At 42.2% G+C, this 12,115-nt stretch overlaps 1 protein-coding gene across 2 annotated transcripts in view; it reads right to left on the bottom strand.

The window, feature by feature from the left end:
- Positions 1-12,115, bottom strand: part of TENM2 (teneurin transmembrane protein 2) — a 573,466-nt gene that overhangs the window by 246,133 nt on the left and 315,218 nt on the right. For both annotated transcript variants that reach the window (XM_087429448.1, XM_014786118.2), the window contains exon 4: positions 4,675-4,913. In XM_087429448.1, coding sequence (XP_087285574.1) covers positions 4,675-4,913 — 239 coding nt within the window. The remainder of the gene's footprint in view (positions 1-4,674; positions 4,914-12,115) is intronic.

A 12,115-nucleotide genomic window follows, 5' to 3' on the forward strand; every position in this document is an offset into this window, starting at 1 on the left:
TGAGTTGGAGCACTGTTTCGAGCCATCTACTGAAAAGCTACACTTTAGGAAGGGAATTTTTATCCTATAGAAAATTTTTAACTAAAGGAAAAAGCAGCTTGCTTTTCCTATGTTTTGGTTTGGGTTAGAAAGTCAGATGTAATTATTCATCATGAAATAGGATTGCAGTGTCAGAATGTGTCAATTACCTGCTCCACTTACAGTGGACATATGGTTGGACTCTTAGCCAGTCTGAAAGCAATTTTTCTTTCTTTTTGTAAAGGTGGAGACACTCGGAAAATGTATTCTTAGGAAAAGAACAGTAATATGATCAAACAGGGATGGGCAAACTGTGGCCGGCAGGCCAAATCCAGTTCGCCATGTGTTTTTTTGTTTGTTTGTATGTTTTTAACTGCACATGAGCTAAGGAATAGTTTTACATTTTAAATGATTGAAAAAAAATCAAAAGAATAGTATTTCATGACATATGAAAAGTACATAAAATTCACATTTCAGTGTCCACAATGAAAATCTCTTGGAACACAATCATGCCCATGTGTTTACGTGTGTCTATGGCTGCTTTCGCATCACAAGGGCAGAGCTGTGTAGTTGTGACAGATATTGCAAGACCTGCAAGACCAAAAATATTTACTATCTGGCTCTTTACAAAAAAAGTCTGCTGACCTTTGTGACAGAAGATATTTGGGGAAGCAGAAATATGAGGACAGGGTAGGAGACCAAGGAGGAGATATGGTTTCTGTCCACTGTGTTAAAAGATGATTCAGGAAGGAGAGGAACCAGTTACTGTCCCTTGCTAATGAGGACAGAATTAGATCAGGTGAACTGATGTTACAGAAAGGATCATTTAGGTTTCAGGCAGTATTTGGAAAATATGGCTAACTGTAATCCTTATGAGAAGTAGTTAAGGGAAAGATGTTAGACTAGACATCAGGAGACGAAGGGCCTAGTCTTAGCCCTGCAGCTAAGTAGCCCTGTGACTTAAGACTCACTGGGCCTCAGTATCAACTCTTGTCAAATGATTATAATACACCAATTTTATTTTCTGCCAGAGTGTATCTTGGGGGCTGGGGGTCTGGTTCAAATTTAATAATTATATAAAAGTGCTTTAGATGGAAAAGCTTACAGTTCTAAGCAAATAGAAGGTTCTAACCAGTTATTGTTATATGTATATATATATACATATATATATGTATATTGTTGTGTATATATACTATGAGGATAAAAACACAGTATAGTTGGCATAAAACACGTGAGAAACTCTACACTGGTGACATGATTCAGAAACTTAGGGATCTAGAGGGATTTCTGATGTCGCAGGCAATGAAAGTACTTGAACTGCCCAAGGATAAAAGGCAACTTCCTGAGAGGGATGCTTTCTTGCCTTTCACAGACAAATTCTCCTAAATCAGTTTTCCCTAGGAACCATTTGGGACAGGGGCTGAGTGATGCACGAAATGGTCCCCTAGTAGCTCATGCAGCTTTTCAGAGTAATTTATTCCAGGATGTTTCATACACTGGGAGAATGTGGCATCGGAAGAATCTGATGGAAGAGTACATCATAAAAGATCTCTGACCCCAGCTGTGTGAGTAGGAACCGGTGGAACCTTTCCTGAGCTGGTCAAGGCTCATGTTTTCCAGTTTGTATGAGGGCTGGTGTCATTCTGCTTTTATACCCACCCACATGCTGGATTTATGGAAGACATTGTCATGGCGCTGAGCTATTCCAAATTGCTCATTTCTGGAAAGTCTTGTCTCAATGAGTTTGAACATGCAAGGAAGATCATTCGACCTATTTGTCACAGTTCCTGGCAGACCTGAACCCAGTGCCTGTCCATAAATGTCCTGGGGCTGATGCTTCAATTTCAGGACCTGTCATGTTCCAGTAGAACAAGGAGTCATGTGTGAACCAGGATGGGCTCAGGTCTTAAAAACTCCGGTCTTCTTAACAGGAGGGCTTCTATTTTTCTGTTGCCCATCTGTCCTTCCCTGATGGCTTGTTTTCTAGGTAGGCACAATCACTCCCTCCCAAAAGCACTTTTCTCTGTGTTTGCAATGCACTGTTTATGCCCCTGCAGCTCTGTAATTAATAATATACTGCTTTTCATCTTCAAAGTGATTTATACACATTAATTAATCCTCACCAGACTTTGGAGTTTCTGTACAGAAATAACCATCATGCTCCCATGTTTTACTTAGGAAACCAAGACCCAGAAGGAAAACAACTTTGTCAAGGCTAAAGAGAAAAGGATCACCGGGGTCAAGATCAGCACTCAAGATCTTGAGCCCTTGTCACACTTGCAGACCTATCATCACCTCTGGAGAGTAGCCCTATAGCTCCACGCTCACTGCCATTACTGTTGGGTTAATAGGCCCGTTACATCACTCATTCTGAGTCATAAACTATTTTTCAATACTCCAGGGTCAATGCATAATCTTACCTAAAGCATACATAATAGGAAATGATGGATTATAATCTAATAAACCCTCCTAAGATGCTCGGGTCCAGCTTCCAGTAGCCTCCAGACTGAGGATAAATATGTTTCCTAATCCATCATTTACAAGTTACACATGCGATTAAAACATTAAACTCTCACTATATGGTTTCCCATTTATGTGATCGCCCTACAGAAAGCTATTATATTTTAACTATCCAGCTCAATAAATCAGGCAGTAGCCATCTATCTCTCCCCTGCAAGTGGAGTAGGAGGTACACTGGGGACGGTATTGGCAGAGGCTGGCAGTGCCTCAATTCTGTAGCTGGGCTCCCCATGGTGCCCACTGGCTCAGCGGCACATTAAGCCTGAGATGTGAACTCATGGACCCTTTTTGAAGTTTCTGACACAAAGCCAAATCATGCAAAGACCCTGAAGGCAATTCAATTTGCTTCCACCAAGCCCCTCCCTCCCTCGAACACCTACCTGGGGAAGCACACAAAACTACCTTTAAGGACAGAAAAGATTCTACTCAAGTGATTGAGGTGCAACAGATGCCCTTCCCCTCCCTCAGGTCAATCCATTACTCTATCCTTCATCAAGAGGTAAGTGAGAGGCAGATATGACTTTAAACTAGGGGTTTGTGGGTATCAGACCTTAGTCCCCATGTAGAGCTGGGGTTTAGAGCAAAAAGTTTTTTTGCAAAGCCCCAGATAAACATGGTGCCTTTCCCCGGAGTGGCAATTTTCTCACTTTTGGAGGGCATTTCTGAGAGATGCAACTGGTAAGGAATGTAAAAACCTATTTTTCCTTATTAAGATGAACATAGTGACATTATAGGAGAGAGTGAAAACTTCCCATCAGTTTTTGGCTTGTAATGGTCTGTCTTGGGCAGGGCCTCAGATGTCTGTGGGGTGCACGGTCACCCACCCTTGCCATCAGGCAAGCCTGGGTAGAATGGTCTGGGAAGTCCTGGACCAGTTCCTTCTCTGGCAGGCACCACACTGGCTGTCTGAGGATGAAGGAAGTGTGCGAGCCCCCAGTTCTGAGGGAGAAAGGGAGGGCTTTTGTTGGGAGAAGAGGCAAAGCCAGAATGATCAGGGTTGCCTTTTTTTTCTCTTAAATGGGAGAGGTTTCAGCATAAGTGTTAAGACCTGTTTGGGAGTCGGCCTCTTTTTGCTGGTGTTTTATAGGTTTGCTTTGCAACATGGCACAGCCAAACTAGGGAGGCCTGTCACCGCTGCCCTGAAACTAAGCCAGGACCATCAAGTGTTTCAAATAAACTTTAACAAACGCCACCCTGGCCTCTGCCTGGGCCAGGAGGTCTGCCATTGGCAAGCTCAGTTGACAGAGCAGTGGCTCGGGGGCTCTTCGTTGGGGCCAGGAGCTGCAAGCAGGGTTCGTGTCCAGCCCAGGATGCTCATATGCATGTGGCACCCTGCCCCTGAACTCTTGGCATCTGATGATTTCCATAGTTACATGGCTACACCCCATGGATGCAAACCAACATCCTTGGCATGGGGAGAAAGATACCCCAGCAACTTCATCAATCTGCTACCCTAAGTCATACCTTGAGTTCCCAGAAGCACAGCTGGTGTGGGAGGTGAACCTGATTCAGATTCAGTAACACGTGGTAAGATTTGAGTTGAAGCTAAAGGGACAGAGGCAAAGGAGGGGATGTGGACAAGATCCACTGTATCTGGGCGACTGGATTCTGTACAAAGTCCTGGTTGGATGCTCTGGCCTCTCAATCCTGTTTCTGTTCCACAGCTCTGAAAACAAGCTAGCTACTTTAGCTTTTGTTTGAATCAAGATGTGCTCAGGCATGCTGATCTCTATTCTTCTTCTATTCAGTTTCTGGCTGAAGTTAACCAATGTTGCACGTATTTCAGAGCACAGACCTGGGTTAAAATCCAATGATGGAGGAGACTAGAAGGCTACTTTGGGAGTGAGGGATGGGTTTGCAGGAATGACAATTTTCAGCTTATCTCCAAGAAACAATACAGTAAGGATGCTTAATTTCACATCTGATAAATGTCATTTAGAATCATGAAGGAGAAACTCATCAGACTTAAGTGGATTTCAGGAGGGAAAAATCACTCCCATCCATCACTCATTTTTACATCTTTCAGGAGCCAACAAGCAAATTGTACAGACTTAAGAGGGCTTCTACATGCAGAAGACCATGACCTTTCCCCCACATTATCACAGCCAGGGTCGGGAGCAGGCTGTCCTGACTTACCTATGAAATACGCCAACAGAATAGCCAAGAGCAGGGCCGCAGCAATGGCAGACAGGGCGGCGCATTTCCAGCTGCAGTATTTGGAGGGCTTCTTCAGCTTGAAGGCCTTCCTGGAGAAGGTATTCCGGGGCAGCAGGCGGGGCGGTGGCGTGTACACGGTTCCTGAGGTCAAAGGGTACCCCGGAGAAGAGCTGCTGAACAGGGGCGTGCTTCCCGAGGAGGTCTTAAAGAGAAAGTGCCTACCAAGAAAAGGGAAAGAGTCAGGATCGACATGGGTAGCTAACAAGGAACATCCAGCTGCTTTTTCTTTCATTCTGCTTGATACAGTCCTAGTTAACCACCCTACCCTGTCATGGAAAAAGGGGTGAACAGTACATTTGAGGGCCACATAAGTTAATTCTATAAACTTGCATCATTTTATGCTTTCACATATACATCTAGATTTTATCTTCCTGCAAAGTATTCAAAGCAAATATGTAAAGTGAGTTACTGTTTGTCACTGAGAGATGACGACTGCTGCTGCTGCTGCTGCTAAACATTATCATGTATTAGAACCTACTATTTAAAGGCACTTGAAATATACCATCACAACTACTTACAAACTAAATATATCCCTGTTTAATATATGAGAAATCAGGCTTGGCTAAGTCAAGCAACTGTCCAAGGATTCAAACCCGAGCTCTGTCTTCTACTAAAATCAGCGCTCTTAAGTGTTACCCTAAATTGTCTCTCTTCAGCCTTGTTCCTGGGCTGTGTCCCCTCTCCATGCTGCTTCCTGTTCTGAGACCACCTCTGTAGGTCATGCGATCATGGTTCTTTCTTTGGAAACATCTTTGCCTGGCAATTGAACAAAGTGCCGTTGGTCACTAGAGCCATGGTGTGACAACAGGGTAACGGGGTCTACAATTGACACCTAATACAACCCTTCCTCAGGGGTCAGGAGACTGTCACTCCAAGGATACTTCAAGGACCATCAGTTCTCTGACAGTAGATTTTCTCTGTCTTATGTGTGCCGTTTATAAGATTTCAAGTGTGACTTGCCACTCTTTGTTTAAAATGATGTCTTATCTTCCAGGAAATATACAGTGTACTTCAAAGCATGGGTTACACAGAATCTAGAGTCTGAGCAGCTGGAGGCTGGGGACTGTGTCTTATTTTCTACCTTATTCACCTTTATATTCCCAGCATCCAACTCAAAATTCAGCATGCGGGGAGACTTGAATGAATGTGTGGAGTTCTCTTATTGTTTTGTGATTTTATTCAGCTTCAATTCTAAGATTCCAAAATATCATACAGGTATTTCTCTTCTTTTCAAGTCTTCAGTAGGTGCAACTATATTTCTGGACTACATACTATGTGTCAGTTACAACGTTAAATGTTTTACTTGCAGCTAAACCTCACATCAACCGTATGAGGTAGGTACTATTATCCCCCCAGTTTTACAAACGAGAAAGCTGAAGCTCAGAGGTGGCAAGTGGGGTTGTTGCCTGACTCTAATTGGACCCTACTACACCACACCGCCCCTGCATATGGCGTTAGCAGGCTTTCCCAATGGGATTCCGAGGCAAAATCACTGTCATTACAAATTTTTGTATCTTGGCTGCTTCCAGATAAAATCTTGAAAGTATTAATCCTCGACAAAGATCAAATGAGCTTGATATGACTGACAAGCATGTCAGAAAATGAGTATCTGATTAGTGAATTCTTTAACGTAGCTAACATTAAAATAAACAACTGATATTTAAACTTTATTTGTACGATAAGTATGCTCAATGATCTGAATAAAGCCGGGAGGTTTGATTCCATAAATAAGGCTTTGTATTGCTTGTCCAATAGCTTTCTTTTAATGCTCCAGATTAAAAGAGACTTGGAAGAGGAGGCAGTAGGCATAGTGTTTAAAAGCAGCATTTTGGAGCAAGATACACCTCGTTTGGAGTCCTGGTGGTGCCATTCCTGGACAAGTACGCTCCTGTAAGTCACCTAATGCTGCTCTTAAGAGCCTCCATCTCTTCGTCTGTAAAATGGGGTAATGACAACACAGGTGCCTCAGATCACAGCACAGGTTGTGGTGAGGATTACATCAGATCGTGCAGAAAAAGCACTTACCCCAGCGTGTGTCTCATACTAAGTGCTCAATACATTATGAGTAACTTTTATTATTAATTCTTCAGAGCAACATAAGGAGCCTGAAACAGGAGTTTTAATTTAAAGCTTGACAAATGTCAAACAAACACCTGAAGAGTTCTCCAAATCACTAAATAATAGTCCACTGTCTTATAATTAAGCTGGAACATATGCACACCAGAAAGTCAGGGTGATGGAAAAACTCTGGGATGTGATTTAGAACGACTTCAATTTTATTTCTTGAACAATTTTCCAAGAGTGGGTAGTGAAAATAGGAAATCAAAGGGATGTAAAGACATTGTAAGTCATCATTAATGAGTAATTTAATGAGTATTTAAAAATTTAAGAACACTAGTTCTCACTCCCACAGAGATGTCACCCATTCCCACGGCTTCAGCCATCACTGACATGACTGAAGATCTCCCTTCCAGCCCAGCTTCTTCCCTGAGGTCCAGACCCACATTCCAGTTGTATACCGGGCATCTCTTCCTCTACATTGCTTCTCTGTCAAACAAGTTACAATCAAACACAGGCTCTTTTCCTTCCCCTCCCCAAACACACTCCTCTTTTTATTCCCAGTTGCCTAATAAGCTATAGTCACTTTCACTTCCTCCCTTTCCCTCACCTTCTCCCACACAAGCGATTGAAGCATCCCATCAGTTTTATTTCTGAAAACCTCTCCCACCAACCCTCCCCTCCAGCCCTCTTGCCATTTTTCTTCCCAAAGCACAAATGCTGTCATGCCCTGGCTTAGAAATCTCTGCTGATGCTCTAATGCCTAAAAGCAGAAACCTAAATCTCAATCTCCAAAAACGGACCAGTTTCTTTATGACCACTACCCAACTTTTCTACTCATCTCCAATCTTGTGTTCCAGCTCCCATGAACTCCATGCTTCAGCCACACCAAAAGGTGCATCTTTCCTTACCAGCCTGTTCGTGCTGCCATGCCTTTGGCAATGATGTGCAGTGCTCTCTGAAATAGCTTTTCTTGAGCTTCTCTACTCAGCCCATCCACCCCACCCCCACCCCAGCCAACTCCTAGTCACCTTCCAACCACCCACCTGGGAAACCTATTCCAACATGCCCCCACCCCCATCACTTTGTGTACTCAAGAATTCATTTATACACTTGGTATAGTATACATATTAATAATCTTAATAATTAATGTATCTACCCCAAATCAAATTGTGAAATCCTTGACACTTGATACTGGTAGATATTACTCTTGGTATCTCTAGAGCCTAAACATCAGTGCCTGAACATCAGTCATAGTTGTGGACAGAATCAGTAAATTAGAAACAAGAATGTTTTAGCAACCTGAGGGAAATCACAAGATGAAGTTTAAATTGGCTTTAATGTTATTTTTAATGCACTCATTTATAAGAATAGAAGGATACAGTTATTATTTCTTACATATGGAATTGCTTCATGAGATCCTAAAATTGTCCTGTTGACAATCCAGTCTGTTTTCCACACTTCCTTCTAAAAAGGAAGTCAGATTACGTCATATGCCACCACCCCACTACCACCCCCCCAATGAACAAACAAACAAATAAATAAAGGCTTTCAATAACACTTAGAATAAATTCAGAAGTCCTTCTCTGGCCTACAATGTCTTCCAAGATCTGCCCTCTCCCACCTCTCCAACCACATCTTTTACCACTTTATCCTCCCATCAGTTACATTGCCCATTCCTCATCATATCACATCCAACACATTCCTGCCTCAGGGCCTTTTCACTTGCTGTTCCCTCTGCCTGGAAGTATCTGCATAGCTTGTTTCTTGATGTCATTCACCACTCAGCTCCAGCATCACTTTCTCAAAGAGATCTTCCCCGACCTCCTCACTTTTTTTCTCTGTCATTCTCCATCCTGTGACAACTGCTTTATTTTTCTTCATTATATATGTATTTATGTATTATTTATTGTCTATCTCCATCAAGAGAACTGAATTTCTATGAAGTTTAAAATAAGCAGGTATTTTGTCTGATTTGTTCAATGCTATATCCTAACATTTAGAATAGAGCCTGGCACATAGTGGACACTCAACAAATCTTTGTTAAATGAATGACCTACAATCTTTCTAAGGCCAAAATAATGAATGCTAAAAGGACAATACTGGGAACATTCTTAATTTTTAAATTGAGATTTCTTCTGCCATGTTGACTTCTGCTTTCCCAATAGATTTACAAGTTTTCATATGTGCATACAGGCAAGTGTCTATATTCATACATACAAGGCCAGATCCCTCCACAGAAAAAACAACCCATACACTCTTCATTGCTGCATTAACTTTCACAGAGTGTATCTCTCAGGCCGCCCATGGTACTGTGGTGTCTGATGATCATTGCTAAACAAAATTCATTTAGTTATCACATCCCTCCTTTCTAGTTTCTGGTACTGCAAATTATTAAACCAAAGTACCAAGATATGTAGACTCCTGTTTCTCACACAATACAGTTACACCCTGGTATTACAAATCTTTAGAACATTAAATTCAGCCAACAAATATAAAAAGAAAGATTCTAAAGAAGTGAGCCTCAGATTGTGTCCCATAAAACTGCTTTAGGATCACTTGAGTGCTCTGTTAGAAAAGTACAAATTCCTGAGCTCCATCCAAACCCTGGGGTCTGGGAGTGAGTCTGTTAAGAAGTCTCCTAGGTGATTCTCATGTATGTTGAAGTTTAAGAGACTCTACCCTAACCACTTTTACAACTTTCAAATGTGTCAAACTAAAGAGAACACACTAGATGGCTACTAGATATATTTTTTAAAATGCAAGTTTTGAATGCTGATGTCTTGAGAGGTGAAGTGTCATGAAGTCTCCAACTTACTGTCAAATGATTCAGCAAAAGGCTCTCTCTCTCTGTGTCTCTACAGATAGATAAGGCAAAAGTGGCAAAACGATGGCAATTGTTGAAACCCGGTGATTGTTCTTATGTTGCACTATTCTTCCAATTTTTCTGTATATTTGAAAATTTTCATAATAACATCGAATAAACGCAAGCTCTGATTCTCCCAAGGATTGCAGTCACATGCGGCAGAAAAAAAGATAAATAAAATGAAGCAAGACCCACAAGGCAATGGTCTGGCCAGATGGTCACTGGGAGGACCAAGAAGGCTTAGGGGACTTTTCCTGATTCTTCCCTGAACTGACCATTAAGACAGCTTTTCCCCCTCAGGGGCCTGCTCAGTATGCGCCGATGAATCATTTGTGATGCCCCAACTGAACTGCTTCCCAGCGGTCGGTCACGGCAGTAGCTCGGCTCAGGACTCCAGGCGTCAGCAAAAATGTGTAGTTTCCAAATGCACTTGACATTTTTCAAGCACAACTCAATTGCTCTTAGAATTGGCCACTTGTGCCTCGGAAAGGAAAGGCAAATGAGGGGCCCCAAAGTGCTGTCCTTGGAGTTTGCTAACACTCAAAGGGATAGAGAAAACCAGTCCTTGATGTCTTACACAAAAATAACAGAAGAGCTTGCCATGCTTCTTTCCTTTCCCAGCCATGCGGGTTATCGGGTCTTCAGTCCCCGCACGCAGCACCCTGCCTGGCACAGGTTAGGGGCACAGAACGGCTGTGGAATTGAGTGTAAGGATGAGGGAGAAGGGGGTCCTCTATGTCCTCATCTCTGTACATTAGGTCCCAGTGAGTTCTTAAGAAAACAGTGATCACCACTTCACCCTAAACTATCAATCTTTTTGGTAAATGTCACCACTTTTTCCTCATGTGAAAACAAAACTGTTTAATAAAAACAGAAAGAGAGAGAGCATGCCTAAGAGCCATTCTCCCATGCTCTTTACATGACAGCAAAGACATGCATTTGAGGCAGAATCTTGGCAAACCAGGCTTTTGCTTCAAATTGGCTTAGAAAATTAAGGGCATACATTTTCTGTGATTAAACAACCATGGAAGATCTTAAAAAGAAGTCTAACAAACAAGAAACTCATGCATAGCATCCATGCAAGAAGGACCTCATCCATTCAAAATGCTGTGAGTTTTTACTTTATTCTTACGATACAGAAGGAGCTTGACGAATCTGGAGTGGAAGCTTTGAGAAGCGGTGGCTGGCTAAATTACTTGAGGCCCCTTTCAAGAAAAGAGGGAAAGATTTCCCTTTTTTTCTGAGTCAAGCACAAGTAAACTCACTCATTAACCTCAAAACCTACCAAAGGAAGAAAAAACAAATACAAAAATCCCTTAACACTGAGTACCATTTTCAGCTTGCAACCAGTGGGATCCTAAGGGGCGGTCTCCCTATTTTCTGTTGGTTTGGCTGTATTCTCGGGGGGAAATCCCAGCAGGGATTCCAAACAGAAATGTACTACACAAATAATTGTACTGCCTCGACTCCAATGGTCAAGGTTTTGTTTTTTTCCTCTCTCTTCATCTGTATCCCACTATCTCATCAGAGGGTACAATTCAGCCAATAGGACAACTAATGACTAACAGGACAGGCATGTTCTCTTTTGTTCACGAAGTCAGCTGCAGCAAACCTTCTCTTTGAAACCAGGAGGGCATCCTGAATGGTCTCAACGTAGTGCCATGTGCAAAAAAGCAGGTCTGGTTATCAGGGAAACCAGGTGTTCACTGCTGTTCTACCGAGAAAATTGACCTCCCCGGTAAATAAACTCACAGGTATTTAGGGTAGCGGATGAAAATATTGATACACAGCCCATTAATCCCTAAAAGATTTTTAATATCTTATAATGCAGTGGCTGAAATCTGATAAAAAGCCAAAGAAAGGACAGAGGCAGAAATCCACTAGGAGTGGGGGCGTGGTGACCAGCGAGGGAGATCAGGTGTGCACTAGAAAACGTGAGATTTCATCTCGTTTTACCGGTCCTGGCCATGCCCTTTGAAGCATCAGGTTTATTGTCTCTAAAGGAGTAAGTTTAATAAAGAGGCAGCCCATAAAGGGTACTGTAGCATGTAAAGTTACTGTAATTAGGTTTTCAGGAGTTATAACAAAACATTTAGCTGGAGAGAGGTTAAATCACCACCACACTTTCTGGCATCGTTATTATACTCTCCAACAGGAAAAGGAATGGTGGTGGTAGTGGAGAAACTCGATGAGTGGGTTCCTGAGAGACAGAGAGACACAGGGCGTAGAGAGAAAGAGAGAAGAGAAAAAGAGAGAGGAGCATACAGGATGAGATGGAAAAAGCATGAGAGGTAATGAGAAAGATGACATTGATTACTCTGCTGCTTAGCCACTTCTTGAATAGCAAACTAAGCAACCTTTTAAGTGTTCTGCCTCTGTTTTCCTGTTTGCAAACGTAAAATGTTTGCATAAAACATCATAAAAAAATCGAGTACA

The sequence above is a fragment of the Ceratotherium simum genome, chromosome 4, assembly GCF_057802395.1.
Source record: "Ceratotherium simum simum isolate JZ-2026a chromosome 4, ASM5780239v1, whole genome shotgun sequence".
Taxonomy (NCBI): Eukaryota; Metazoa; Chordata; class Mammalia; order Perissodactyla; family Rhinocerotidae; genus Ceratotherium; species Ceratotherium simum.